This window comes from Lactuca virosa, chromosome 4 (genome assembly GCF_052849685.1).
Source record: "Lactuca virosa cultivar CGN04683 chromosome 4, Lactuca_virosa_CGN04683_v6, whole genome shotgun sequence".
Lineage (NCBI taxonomy): Eukaryota > Viridiplantae > Streptophyta > Magnoliopsida > Asterales > Asteraceae > Lactuca > Lactuca virosa.
The window spans coordinates 284,932,417-284,947,210 of record NC_136429.1 but is presented as its reverse complement, the minus strand read 5'-3'; the positions used below and the strand labels follow the sequence as shown (position 1 = coordinate 284,947,210).

At 38.9% G+C, this 14,794-nt stretch overlaps 1 protein-coding gene across 1 annotated transcript; it reads right to left on the bottom strand.

Moving 5' to 3' along the window:
- Positions 1-1,052: 1,052 nt before the first annotated feature.
- On the bottom strand, positions 1,053-2,214 carry LOC145108350 (thioredoxin H-type 1-like). The gene is made up of 3 exons (XM_079045371.1): positions 2,031-2,214; positions 1,400-1,522; positions 1,053-1,318 (listed from the first exon to the last, which is right to left on the bottom strand). Exons 1-3 carry the CDS (start codon positions 2,115-2,117, stop codon positions 1,169-1,171), a joined length of 360 nt encoding a protein of 119 aa, XP_078901497.1. The 5' UTR covers positions 2,118-2,214; the 3' UTR covers positions 1,053-1,168.
- Between the last annotated feature and the right edge of the window lie 12,580 nt (positions 2,215-14,794).

Below are 14,794 nucleotides of genomic sequence, written 5' to 3'. Positions count from 1 at the left end.
TCCTTTATTTAAATCGATGTAACGTTTTTATTCTATGTAATATTTTTGTTTGCTTCATACTTCATTTATCATTTAATTTATTGAATAGTTGAAAATTAAATATAAATCGGTGATGTACAGTGAGAAGTATAAAACGATTTAGACGTGATGTTGGAGTGACAACACTTTTGATGATGTTGTGAGTACTTTTTGGTGGCCTTATAATAATTTTGTATATAACTCTAGCATCTTAATAACATGTGATTAGTTTTGTAACCCCTTTTTGGACAAGTCTCGATTTATATTGTTTGTTGGACCAAACTTCCGAATTGTCTTAATGCCATATAATAGCCATGGAGTGTTACTAATATATGTGTGTTACAACTTACAACACGATATTTAAGGCATTTTCACATTGCCAAAAGTATTATCTTAAACATCAACTATAAGCATCAACTATCATTTATAAGGGGGTGGTGATACTTCCACAGTTCCACTGCGTTTTGTTATCCATCCACATAATTTTGATTTTTTTTTTTCCAAACTAACGATGCTTTTCTTCCTCATTAGGCGGTGCTGCAATCCTCCTATGGTGCTGCCTAACCAATCTACTATCCATTTTACCGCTCAAGGTAAAATAAATCTTATTCTTTAATTTAATTATTCTTCATTACAAGGAGTACCACATGTATATCTCCATAATACACAACAAAACTGTTTCATATACAACATACTATGAAACAAAGAGACGTCCCACTTCATTAACAGTTTTATTTACACAGCTTCATTTGATAGGATTTTATTTCTTGTGGAGTATGCACATTGGTTCTGTTACATATTTAAGCATCCTTTGTCTTTGTTTAAAGTCTTACATATTTCCTCTCATTTTTAGGCCATTTCTTGCGTTTTCCTTAAATGGACGACGTATTTGAAGATTTCACATCATACAGGATTACAAGGTTCAACTTCCTGTGTAACTGGTGCAATTATCATGGATAGCAACTTCCTATAAAGATATGTGGATGAATAAAAATAATAACTTATGACAAGTAAAAAAAACCCAACACCAACCATAAAAAAGCCATTTTCTTCACATCACAGCAACTTCCATTTATGCATAAAGATAAACCTCAAGTCATAAACATGGTTACATAAAAAGTTGCTCACAATCATTCAAATTTAAAATACATTAAGCAGAAACAGTAGCTTCTCCTGCATGTTTAGCGACACATGCACTAAGTTCATCTTTCTTAGCACCCACAACTTTGTCCACTACCTTTCCTTCCTTAAGAAACAGGAATGTTGGCATTGCCTCCACTGAGTACTCCTGAGCAACGCTCTGTAACACCAAGAAACACAAATTGCTTAATTTTAAATACCCAAAATAACCCTAAAACAACTTGAATAAGAGGAAATTTACCTCAAGTTCATCAACATCAACCTTAAGGAAGGTAACATGGGGAATCTTTTTAGCAAGCTCAGCCAAGACTGGTGCAATCACACGGCATGGACCACACCATGAGGCTGTGAAATCCACAACCACCTGTCAAGATTTCCATTCAAATGTTATCTTTTTGTATTAGATTCAAGTCATAGATAGATACAGTGTAACAGGGCTTTCAATTTTCTATGAAAACAAAGATTTTTGTGTAAAGGGACATATACTTTAGAAATTCGAAGTCTAAATCAATTCAAGGTAAGCAACAAAACAAACCCTAACCCGATATAACTTTAGCACCTTATTTGGTGTCTCTGTCCCTAAATTTTGTATAATTAACTAAAATTTTCCGCAAAATTGTAATAAAGCAATTACACATGAGTCAATCCAACAAAGGTATGTCACGATTAAATGGGGAAAACCTTTCATTAATTATTCATATGAATCAATAAACGATCTGTGCAGTCAGAGCTACTGCCTACTGAACATACTCAAAAGGATAAAGCCCCGAATTAAAGCAAATCCACAGAATCGAATGCATAACGAGTAAAATCATATCATAAAACAAAAACAAATTCTAAGTAGATGACCATAACAAGGAAGTTGAGGTTACCAATTTGGTAGAGCCGACGTGCTTGTCAAACTGCTCCTTCCATTGGTCGACGGTGTGGCAGCCGATAACAACTCCTTCTGACGCCATTTTTCCCCCAAATTTGTCTCTCAAGAAAACCTAATTCGAATTCGTGTAGCTTTCGAATACGTGTTTTTAGCTTCAAGTATGAATGAAGATTGCGTAGCACCGAACGCTCTTTATATAGGGGATAGGGGCATATCCCTTTCAATCCCTGATCAAAATTACAGAAATGCCCTTCAACATCGTGGCTGTCGAATAAAGGTCAAAAGATGGCTTTTATTAAAAAAAAAGACCTGAAAATGTAAACGCATATTTTTAATATTAAAAAATTTATCGATCGGCATAAACAAAACGCGCGTCGTAAAACCTGACGTACGCGTTTGCGTGGCCCTGGGTTGGGAATAGTATATATACATAAGGGTCCACGTAGCTTCTAGTCTAGCAATAAATATATGAGGCGTTTTGTAGGTTTTAAAAACAATGCTAAAGTCAAACTTTGGTGTTGTATTATTTTTTATTTCTTTCTAAAAATATATTTTAGTTATTAGAAGGATATCCGTAAATTCTTAAGGTTAGTTTGATATTTTTTTTAGGTATGATAAGAAGTTGATTCCGCATCTATCAAATTCAGATCGTTTGATATCATAACTAAAACTTCTGATTTAGTCATATACAACCCGGTTTAAAGCAAGGGCAAGGAGGGCATTGGCACATGACCCATTTTTTTAAGGGGCCCATTTTTTTTTTTTTAATATCATGTTCAGTTTTAGCTCAATCAAGAGAGTCTAAAATCGATAGCGTAGGGTAGAAAGCAGCGTTGGAAGGCAGTAAAGCAGGCCAACAACGATCACGAGTCACGACATCACGTAAACACATTAAAAAAAAGTAGAAGCCAGAAGAAGGCAGAAGCGATTTCAGGGCTCAACTGCATTGCGACAGCAACAACTAACAGCCAACAAGAACTCATTTACTCGATTAAAATCAGTAGACTTTCAAGTCTCAAGTCTCAGTGCAGTCTTGCTAATCTAATCAACAATCAAATCAGGTAAACGATTATGAATTATCACTTTATGTCTTCATGATTTTATCAGTTTGAGTGTTTGACATTCTATAATTGAATCACTTTATCAGATTAAGTATTTGATAGTATACCAGATTGAGTGTTTTTGACAGTTTATAATTGTCTAATTGAATACTTGAATTGAAATCTTGAATGTTGAATGAATCACTTTATCATATCAACAGTTTGTTCTATAATTGTTTATTAGAAAGTGAAATCATCAAATCACTTAATCAAATTTCCTGAAATAGATAAGTAGAATGTTGAATGAATAATTTTATCAAATTTTCTAGAATAGATTATTAGAAACTGAAATCATCAAATCAAATTATGGGATTATGTTTATTGTATAATTGTTTATCATTAGTTCATTACCACTTTATCATATTATTGTTATTAGTTAATGTTGAAATTCTGAAATTTGATTGAATGTTGCATCAGATTATAATAGATTTTCAGAAATTGAAATCATATTATTAGATTACGGTAATTGTATATTTGCTTTTAAAAAAAATATGATTATCCCATTATCATATTATCAGATTAAGTGTATTACTTGAATGTTGAAAGTTGAAACTAATGAACTTATGGTGATGAAGTCTAAACAACCATCCAGTAGTATTGTTTATGTAATTTAATTTGTTACACGTTAAGGCTTAAGGGCCTTTTTTCGTCTCGTCCTGGGGAGTTGAATCCTTAGGACCGGCCCTGGTCATAAAGTCTTTGATGCGGTCTTAAATATAATCCATGTTGATTCAAATCAGGTTTTGACTCAATCAATAAGATATGATTTATTCCTAGACAATCAAACAACCCTTAATTTTTGTTACACTCAGGTTACCTTGTTTTCAACATACTATGGTCATACTATGGGCCCAATCAACCATCGGGTTGGAATGCCCCAGGCCCTCAACCATTGGGTTGGAATGCCAACATATTATGGGTCCAATCATCCTCGTGATGGTATACCCCCGACCCACAACCATCGGGTTGGAATGCCCACATACTATGAGTCCAATCATCATCGGGATGGAATACTCTCGACTCACAACCATCGGGTTGGAATGCATCGGTCTATTGGCTCATGCACAAAGCCAAAAAGCCTCAACCACCAATCAAACATATGCACATATATCAGATAATCACATGACAGTCTACAGACAGTCAAAAAGATCTACAGATCACTAAGAATAGCAACATTCTATCTACCAAGATACCGATCTAACTGATCATAACCATATAGAAACATCCTATCTACCTGGATACCGGTCTAAGAGATCACAACAGTAATAAAGCAGGATAACAATCCAAAGGGTCGGCCTTGGTGCCTTCGACCCTTGAGTATAGTGATGAAAACTCAACTCACAAGTAGTGCTGAACTGGACTGAAAGTCTTCGACCGCTGTCTCACCGAAAATCCCGAACTATCCAAAATAATGAATACTAAGTCAACAGTTGGAACATCAATCTTGACCAAGGGTCCAAACATAGGGTAATAGTTCATTCTATCCTTTCCTTAAGTTGGGCCAAGACCCAACTCCAATTCCTTAATCCAAAAGCCCAATATACAAGGCCCATAACTGGCCCAATTTTCCAAATTAGGCCCAACTCTCTAATTCGGCCTCATCCTAAGATCTACTTCCAAAATTGGCCCAAAACACTTCGACTCAGAAAGCCTAATAAAAGTCCAACTTAACTGGTCTAAAGGTGGTCCAATTCTGAAGCCCAAATCACAAAAGCCCAACAGAAGGCGTATGTTAGGTGTACCTGAGCCTCGCATTGACTGGAAACGATGGTGTTGGCCGCGTACGCGGGGCATACTCCCCCTTACATGGGGAGTACCCTCCCTGAGACCAAAACCCTAATAAGTGCTTAATGGCTTAAGCACTTAAGCCCAAATTCCAGATCCATTGACCAAATGTGTCTTAGAACCATAAAGTCTCAAACTTTACGACTTTCAACGTCTAGTCCTTAATGCAAGGTCTTAATCCATTAAGACCTTTCTACCACTTGCATGGGACACTTCTAGCCATTGGGACCTCATTTTTATCACTTATAACCCTTCCTAGGGTCTGAAAGGACAACTTAACACGTCCAAAACATAACATGCACAATATTGGGACTTTTTGGGACAAGAAGGGTGTCATAAAGCTATCAAGGCAAGATCTACATCATACAAGCATAAAGGCAAAAGCTTTTTACCTCCTAGAGCTTCTAAAGGACAAGATAATCTCAGATCTTCAAGCTTGCCTCACTTCTCTAACACCTTGATGTAACTTCTTCTTCTTCAACTACTCAAAACACACACTTTTAGCTCATACACTCAAGAGAGAGGTTAGGTGTCACACCCCGCTAAAGCGGAAACACGGGGCGTGGCAGTACAAAGGGTCTCATAGAAAAAGTTTAAAGAGAACACCAACCATAGTATTAAAAATCATTACAAATTTACAATGAGTTTAAACAACTTTTTAAAAGAAATTACAATGTATTTAAAAGTCAACACATGCAAATGCTCCTACAAGTGTTGTGTCTCTACGTGCCTCTTAATAGATGATTCCTGAAAAAGCATGTAAAACGAGCGTCAACTATAAAAAATAGTTGGTGAGTACTCACAGATTAAAAATAATATTGGTTTCAAGAATCGAAATAAAAGTTTTGATAAAAGTTTCCATAAATAAAAGTATATTGCTAAAATGAGTTTTCAAGAATCGAAATAATATTCGTTGTTACAAGGAGCAAACAATTTCATTGCTAAAACAAGTATATAAGTTTTCAGTAATAAAAGTTCGTTTCTATAATGAGAAACAAAGTTCGTTGCTATAATAAGCATACAAGTTTCGTTGCTAAAATAAGTATACAAGTTTCATTGCTAAAATAAGTATACAAGTGTCGTTACTAACATGAGAATACAAGTTTCGTATGTGCATAAAGATTCCATTCATGAGTTCACAACCCAAGCCTAATGACCGAACCGTGCCCTATTGACTACTATGTGTATCGCAAACATAGTGAATAAAATGGTAAAATGTACTCAAGCGAATCGTGCGAGTGAGGAGTTGTCTACCTCCTGATAGCGTTATCCATAATAACCATAGGCTCAAAAGAGTTAATGAGTTGTGTCGAGAGATTCCAGGGACTTAACCGCGATACAATCCTCATGAATTAAAGTAACATACACATACATACGAAATATAGCAACCAAGTTTCATACGAGTCAAAATAAATACAACGAACATAAATAGTTTAGGACATGCTTTTCCACCCCAAAATATTTAAAAACCGAAAATAGGGGGAGTCGTGAAGACTCACAATATGCAAAATATAACAACCAAGTTTATATGAGTCAAATAAATACAATGAGCATAAATAGTTTAGGACATGCTTTTCCACCCCAAAATATTTAAAAACCGAAAATAGGGGAGTCGTGAATACTCACAATGCTTTAAGATGATGCAAATGATGCCTTGAACTACGTTTCACTTGTACCACTACCGATTCCTACAATAATGGTATTCGCTAGTGAGTCTCTAATCGAAATCTAACACTAATATACTTACTACTACAATAGAATTATGCCAATATTGTGTCAAAATTTAATATTGATAAGTTACAAACATTTTTTTCTGTGAAAATTAAATTTCAATGAATCAATTGTTAAATAACAATTTAAGTGGAAAATTTTCATTATTGAAATGCTAATATTTAACATTTTTAGATGTGTTCCAATGATTAAATATTGAAAAACTAAATCAATTTAGTTCTAAAGTTTCCCAAACTTTGTATTTAGTTTCAACTGAAGGCAAGGATGTTAAGATAATTTTTCTCGCATTTTTTATATGTCTAGCTATTTTTCACCATTTTAATTTCTTGAATAACCATAAAATCATGAAAAATAATAAACAGTTAATAAAAATTACCAAACTTCAGATTTTGGTTCTACTGCATTAAGAGACTTCCAAATAAATTTTCATGGATTATAGATATGTATAACCATTTTTCTTATATTTAATTCTCTAAATAGATAAAAATTCATGAAAAATAGCAATCAATTAAGAAAATTCCCCAAACTTTTTATAATACTGCCATTACACATACTTAAGCTGGAAAAATATAAAAATGGATTTCTAAACTGTTTAACCAAATTTTATGATTTTTGTGCATTTATTCTAATAAAAATGGGGATAAATAGAAGACAGTTTCCAAAATTGCCCAAAATTTTTGTAACACTGTTATTATACATATAGAAGCTGTGAAAAATATAAAAGATAATTATTTTTCAGTTAGTTTTGCTATTTTTCTTTGTTTTATTCTCTTGATTAATCATTAATTGGTGAATAATTATCAAAAAGTTAAATTAAATTACAAATTTTTTTTGTAAACTTCATTTACAGTGTAAATAATTCGGAAAAAATACCAATGGTGATTTTTATATATTTGTAATCCGATTTTGTGGATTTCAGTGTATTTAATCTTAGAAAATAGAAGAAAAATAGCATACTGAACATAAAAATTATCCAAATTTTTATTTGGAGTTCTAATATATTATAAGATCTTCTGGTAAATTTTCTTGAATTTTAGATGAGTAGAACTATTTTTGCCATTACTAGTCCACTATAAATACAAAAATCGAGGAAAAATAGGTATGCATTATGAAAAATTCGGAAAATATTTGTCTGAGTATTAAACATGAGGTAGGACCTGCGAAAAATCTTAGATAGCCTTTTCAGATTCCCTAAAGGGGTTTTATGATTTATTGTAATTAAACAAAAAGAAAATTCAAAACCATACCAAATAGTAACCAAAATCGATGAAACTCACTGAGATGTCATAATTTACATTAGGGGTCATCTACGAATTTACCTAGGATTTATAGACCTTAGAAAGTATTTTATATAATTTATTGCCCTATTTTATTGAAATAATTATAATAATTTGAGAAAATGAATTATTTTCTGAAAATTTACAAATCATCTTATTTTATTAGTGGGATTCTTGCAAAAATCGGATTTAATAAGAAAAGAGTTTTAGGTATTTATTTGAGAATAATTCATTTATGAACATATTTGAAAGTTTTTAACAACAAACTTTGATCATCTAGCATATAAGCTTGAAGATCATCACATGCATGTTAGTTTGAAGACCATTCATGAGTTTGAAAAGTTCAAAATTCGTTTTTGAAAGAAAATTTTGGATGCATGTGGTGTTTTCCACCAAAACATGTAGAAAAGTGCATTTCCTTGATTTTGACTTAGGTTTAGGTCATGAGACTTCACCATCTACAACATGCATGTTGTTTTTGGATGAAATCCTACCACTATCATAATCAAAACCATGAGTAGGTGCAAGTGTTCATGATTTTACAATAGAATGGAGTAGAAGAAGAAGAAAGTGTAAGAAAAATAACAAAACTTGAAGGAAAAGTGAAGTAGAAGTCGATTTTACCTTCAAGAACACCACAAGATGATGAAGATTTCGAGTTTGAGGTGTGTTCTTGGACATATTTTCTGGAAAATTTCGTGACTTAGGGTGAGCGTGAGAGAAAATGATGGTGGTGATGAAGAGTGTGAGAGAGAATGAGAGGTAGAGTGAAAAGGTGAAAGTGATTCTTGATATGGGGAAATGGTGTATTAGGGTTTTCAAGTAAGAGAGAGAGAGAGAGAGAGAGAGAGGAGAGAGGTCCGAAATTTTAAATGGAGAGAGGGTCTCACTCTTTTAAATTTTATAAAATATAAGTTTATTTTATAAAAATATGAAGTTTTTTATAAAATATGCACCTTATCCTAGTTTTCATTCCCAAAACCTTCATTTTTGGCATAGAAAATAAGGTTAAATACTAGTGACTTAAATCTTATTTCTCATTGGTTATATTTTAATAAATTGAGTTATTTTAAATTGATATTATAAAATCCATACCAAATTTTATGGATTTTTAGGTGTTAAAGTTTATAAATTTGAGATTTTAGGGTTTTTTTTAGGGTTTTTAGGGTCTTGAGATTTAATAAATATTTGGATATCAAAATAAATTGAATTATTTGAGATTTCAAATTATGATAGAGTTTCATAACTCTTTTATAGTTAAAAATAATGTTTGTAATTCATTTTTACCGGTTTATTGGCATTCTATGTGGTGATTCTGAGATTCAAGCGAGATTGAGGAATCAAGTATACTAGTCCTAGTTTTCAACTTTGACTTAAGTTCCTACGAGACTCGGACCTAATTTATACCACTAGGTCAAGTGCATGATGTGTCTACATGATTCATGCAAAGATGTTCAAGTCAAAGAATGACCCGAATATGGATAGGCATTACAGTTAAGTAGTTGTAGAGTTCACATACCAATGTGAAATCTAAGTACACTATCCTTCGATTCTACTTGTTTCCAAGTTTCTAGTAGGTTATAACTTAGCTTCTAGTTACTAAGTCTAGTATGTGTCGTGCCTATACGTGCAACTAAGTTTAGTCAAATCTAGAACCGACTCTAATTTTGACGGTTGTCACATTAGGGTTTGGGAAAAAAGGCTCAAAACTATGGAGGCTGAAATGGTAGAGGGTTATGAGCTCACAGGGATACTTATATACCACCCAAACCCTAAATATTAGGGTTTTCCCCTGACGTGAGAACGCCGAGCGTACTAGGGCGCGCCTAGTACGCTCGGCGTACCCTTATGTACACGTAGGATACTCCTCCTGATCCAAAGTTTCAACTTTAATAATTAGGGCATATCATGGCTCCACCCTTCCATCCCCAAGGACTTAAAACGACAAGGATAATAATAAATGGAGGATTCGAAAATACCTGCAAATTCCAGGATGTTACAACTCTCCCCCACTTGACCTAGACTTCGTCCTCGAAGTATGTTGCGGCAAACAACTCTGGATAATGCTCCCGCATCTCTGCATCCGGCTCCCAGGTCCACTCGAAACCCCTTCGATGCTTCTATCATACCTTCACCAAAGGTACTTCCTTACTTCTCAAAACCTTTACCTATCTCTCCAATATAGCCACGAGTCTCTCCACATAGTTTAGGTGCTCATCAACCTGAATGTCATCTAGCGACACAATCGCGTCCTCGTCTAACATTCACTTTCATAGCCGCGATACGTGGAAAGTGCTATGGATCTGACCGAGCTATTCCGGGAGGTCCAACCTGTACGCAACCTTGCCAACCCTGGCAATAATCCGGAAGGGCCCGATATATCAGGGAACCAACTTTCCCCTCTTCCTGAAGCGGATCACACCCTTCCAGGGTGAGACCTTCAGCAACACCATATCGCCGACCTGAAACTCCAACCCAGATCGGCGTCGGTTGGCATAACTCTTCTGCCAACTCTGAGCGGTCTGCAATCGTTGCCTGATCTGCTGGATCATCTCTGTAGTCTACATAACCACGTCGGTCCGACCCATGACCTGGTGTCCAACCTCACCCAAACAGACTGGGGTACGACATCTTCGCCCATACAACAGCTCGAAAGGTGGAGCACCAATACTGGAATGAAAGCTGTTATTGTAGGAGAACTCTGCCAAGGGTAGGTAGGAGTCCCAGCTCCCACCAAAATCAATGACCCAGGCCCACAACATATCCTCAAGGGTCTGAATGGTCCGCTCGCTCTAGTCGTCGGTCTGTGGATGATAAGCGGTGCTGAAATGCAGTCGCGCGCCCAGTTCCTCGAGGAACTTCTGCCAGAAATGGGAGGTGAACTGAACATCACGGTCTGAAACAATAGAGACTGGCACCCCATGGCGAGCCACGATCTCACAGATATACACATCGGCCAACTGCTCGGCGGATGAACTCTCCCGAATGGCCATAAAATGGGCGCTCTTGGTCAATCGATCCACGATGACCCATATAGCATCAAAACCCTTTGCCGCTCTCGGCAATTTGTTGATAAAATCCATCGTGATCTCCTCCCATTTCGACATGGGAACCTCCAGAGACTGTAGCTTGCCATTCGGCCTCTGATGCTCGGCCTTGACCATCCTGTAGGTCAAGCACATCTCAACGTACCAGTCGATCTATCTCTTCATGCACGGCCACCAGTAACTCAACCTCAGATCTCGGTACATCTTGGTGGCCCTTGGGTGAATAGAGAAGCGAGACTTATGAGCCTCCTCCAGTACAATATGTATGACCCCACCAGACATCGGAACCCACACCCGACCGCAACAAGTCAACAAACCATGACTATCCTGCACGAATCTGGTGATCCCGCCCCTGATCCTCTTAGTTTTCCAATTTTCCTGCCGTACACCCTCAGTCTGAGCTTCCCTGATCAAGCTCACGAGTGGAGAATCCACATATATCCTCATACACGATGCCGAAACTGAAGATCCAATCGACTTTCGGCTCAGGGCGTCCACCACAACGTTCGCTTTACCGGGATGGTAAAGGATCCCGCAGTCATAATCCTTGACTACGTCCAGCCACCTGCGCTGCCTCATGTTCAGGTTCGGCTGATCCATGATATGTCTCAAGCTCTTGTGGTCCGTGTATATGGTACAACTGACCCGATAAAAGTAATGTCTCCAGATCTTGAGGGAGAATACTACGGCTCCCAACTCAAGATCATGTGTGGGATATCTCGTCTTATGCGGATTCAACTGCCGCGATGCATAGGCTATCACCCGTCCTCTCTACATGAGGACTGCCCCTAACCCGGTGACGAACGCATCACAGAAAACCACAAAATCCTCCACTCCCTCCGGGAGGGTTAACACCAGAGCCTCACACAGTCTCTGTCGTAGAATCTCAAATGTCGTCTGCTGCTCAGGGACCCACCGGAAATCCACCCCTTTCCTCGTCAGACGAGTGAGGGGTACTGCAATCTTGGAGAAATCCTCTATGAATCTCCAGTAGTACCCTGCCAATCCTAGAAAACTACTGATATCTGAGGGAGATTTCAGAACCTCCCACCGCATCACCGCCTCAATTTTGGCCTGATCGACCAAAATCCCCTCCTGGTTAACGAGATGTCCAAGGAACTGAACCTCTCGTAACCAGAACTCACATTTCAAGAACTTGGCATAAAGCCGTTCTCTCCTCAAAACTCCCAGTAACTCGTGGAGATGCTCCTCATGCTGCTCTCTGGTCTTGGAATACACCAAGATGTCATCAATGAACACAATAACTAAGCGATCGAGCATCGGTCTGCATACCCGATTCATCAAATCCATGAATACTTTCGGCGCGTTGGTGAGCCCAAATGGCATCACCATGAACTCATAATGTCCATAGTGAGTCCGAAATGCGGTATTCTCTACGTCCTCCTCCCTCACCCTGACCTGATGGTATCCGGACCTCAGATATATCTTGGAGAACCAAGATGCTCCCTGTAACTGATCGAAGAGGTCATCTATCCGTGGAAGGGGATAACGGTTCTTCATCGTCAACTTGTTCAACTCCCGGTAGTCAATGCACATGCGGTGTGAACCATCCTTCTTTTTGACGAAAAGGATCGGCGCTCCCCACGGAGAACTGCTCGGACGGATGAACTGCTTGCCTAGCAGCTCCTGCAACTGAGATGACAGCTCCTGCATCTCAGGCGGTGCCAATCGGTACGACGCCTTGGCAATAGGGGAAACACCTGGCACAAGGTCGATCCTGAACTCGACCTGCCTCTCAGGAGGCACTCCGGGTAACTCCTCCGGAAACACATCAGCGAAATCTTTAACAACTGGAACATCAGAAACTGAGACCTGATCCCTGACCCGCGTATCCACCACATACACCAAGTAACCCGCACACCCGTGCTGAATGTATTTTCGAGCCTGGCGGCTAAGCAAAATCCTGAACCCGACCTGGTGCCCTCACCATAGATAACCAGTTTTCCCCCACTTGGGGTTCGAACTACTACACGCTGACCCTCACAGTCGATCATGGCATCGAAACAACTCAGCCGGTCCATACCCACTATAACGCAAACATCCCCCATTGGAATTGCAATCAAGTCAATCGGAAAAGACACCCCGAATATCTCTAGAATGCAACCCCGATAAACTGATGAAGTAGAAACCCCGTGTTCGTTAGCGATGGAGACTCACAACAGACACTCTAGCTCTCCTAAAGGCAACCCGAACTCCCTACTAAACGATCGAGAGAAAAATGACCGACTCGCCCCCGAGTCAAACAATACAAGAGCAGGCAAGGAGTTAACTAAAAAAGTACCTAACATAGGTACAAACATATGATCATACAATAAACATAATCAATGAGATAAGGAATAGAAACATACCAGCCACAACATCTTGTGCGGTCCTAGCCTCCTCGGCGGTAAGTTGGAACACACGTCCCCGAGCCTTCGGGGGCTCTGCTCTACCCTGGCTCCCGTCAGTAATCCTTAAGGTAGTCGGCGCTGGAGCCTGCACCGGCCTGGTAGCTAGTAGGGGACACTGGGCCTTCATATGGCCCGCCTTCTCACAATGGTAACAAAGTTTGACCCCCGAAGCTAGAGTTTGCTGCTTACAATCCCTGGCAATGTGGCCCTATTTGCCACACTTGTAGCACCCTGAAGAAGAACGACAAACCCCATCATTCACCTTCCCAAACTTCCCACAAGTACGGCCATGCTGACCTCCAAACCTAGAATCGGCGGTCTTGAACCGCTTCGGCGCCAGCTGTGACTGCGTCGGGGCCTGCCTCTGCTCTCTCAACTGAAAATTAATCTCAAGCTCACGCTGCCTAGCGTCCTCCTGCAGCTCCAGTAAAGTATCACAATGCTGAGTAACAATGAACTGTCTGATGTCAGTCTTGAGCATGCTCAGATAACGAGTCATCTGAGCTTGCTTGGAAGCAAACTCCGAACAAAACATCGCCCTCTCAGTAAACATCCGTGTGATCTCCATCACTGACTCTGTACCCTGTCTCAACTCTAAGAACTCTTGAGCCAATCTCTTTCGCTCGACCTGTAGGATGTAGCGAGCGCGAAACATATCCCTGAACTGAACCCAAGATACTGTAGCCTTCTGCTTATCGGAGTATGATCCTGTAACAAGTCTCCACCAGTCCTTCGCTCCGGACCTCAATAGGTTCAGAGCCCACCTGAGCTTCAGGTCAGCAGGGCATGAACACGTGAAAAAGCATCCCTCCACGTCAGATAGTCACCTCATGGCTATGATCGGGTCCTGAACTCCATCGAAAGTCGGGGGCTTCGTGTTATCGAAGTCCCGATACTAAAAAGCCCGACCAGCCCGCTACCCGCAGCCGTCACGGCTGCAGAGGCTGCACCAACAACATTCTCAGCAATGGCTGCGTATCTATCATCAAAATACTCCATCATCGCGGTCTTGATACACCTGAACATCTCCGGAATCTAACCCCGGATAATCTCAACCACCTCCTCACGGATGATCTCCCTGACATGATCCTCTGTCAATGCTGGCCTATCCTGGCCTATCCTGGCTGCCAGCTCCCGAGCCGAAAGAGTTGTTTGATCTCTTGGTTCAACAAAATCATTTTCGATCACACTCTAAAGATCTTGAGATTCAAATAAAACCTTCATCTAAATATTCCATTAATGGTAATTCCTTCCAGTGAATTTTGGAATCTGAGATTGCACCCCATGGAAACTTGTTGAAGTTATCAGCACAAAGTCTTTTCATTTCTTTTAGTTGTTGTAATCGAAACCCACAAACAAGGCTCTGATACCACTTTGTTGGAAACAAATCAAAATAAAAACACAAAAT

Excerpts from the sequence above, each read along its gene's own strand:
- LOC145108350 (XM_079045371.1), bottom strand. The coding sequence starts at position 2,117 with ATGGCGTCAGAAGGAGTTGTTATCGGCTGCCACACCGTCGACCAATGG. Across the intron at positions 1,523-2,030 it reads ACGTCGGCTCTACCAAATTG|GTGGTTGTGGATTTCACAGC; the intron begins GTAACCTCAACT and ends AAATCTTGACAG. Across the intron at positions 1,319-1,399 it reads TTGATGTTGATGAACTTGAG|AGCGTTGCTCAGGAGTACTC; the intron begins GTAAATTTCCTC and ends TTGGTGTTACAG.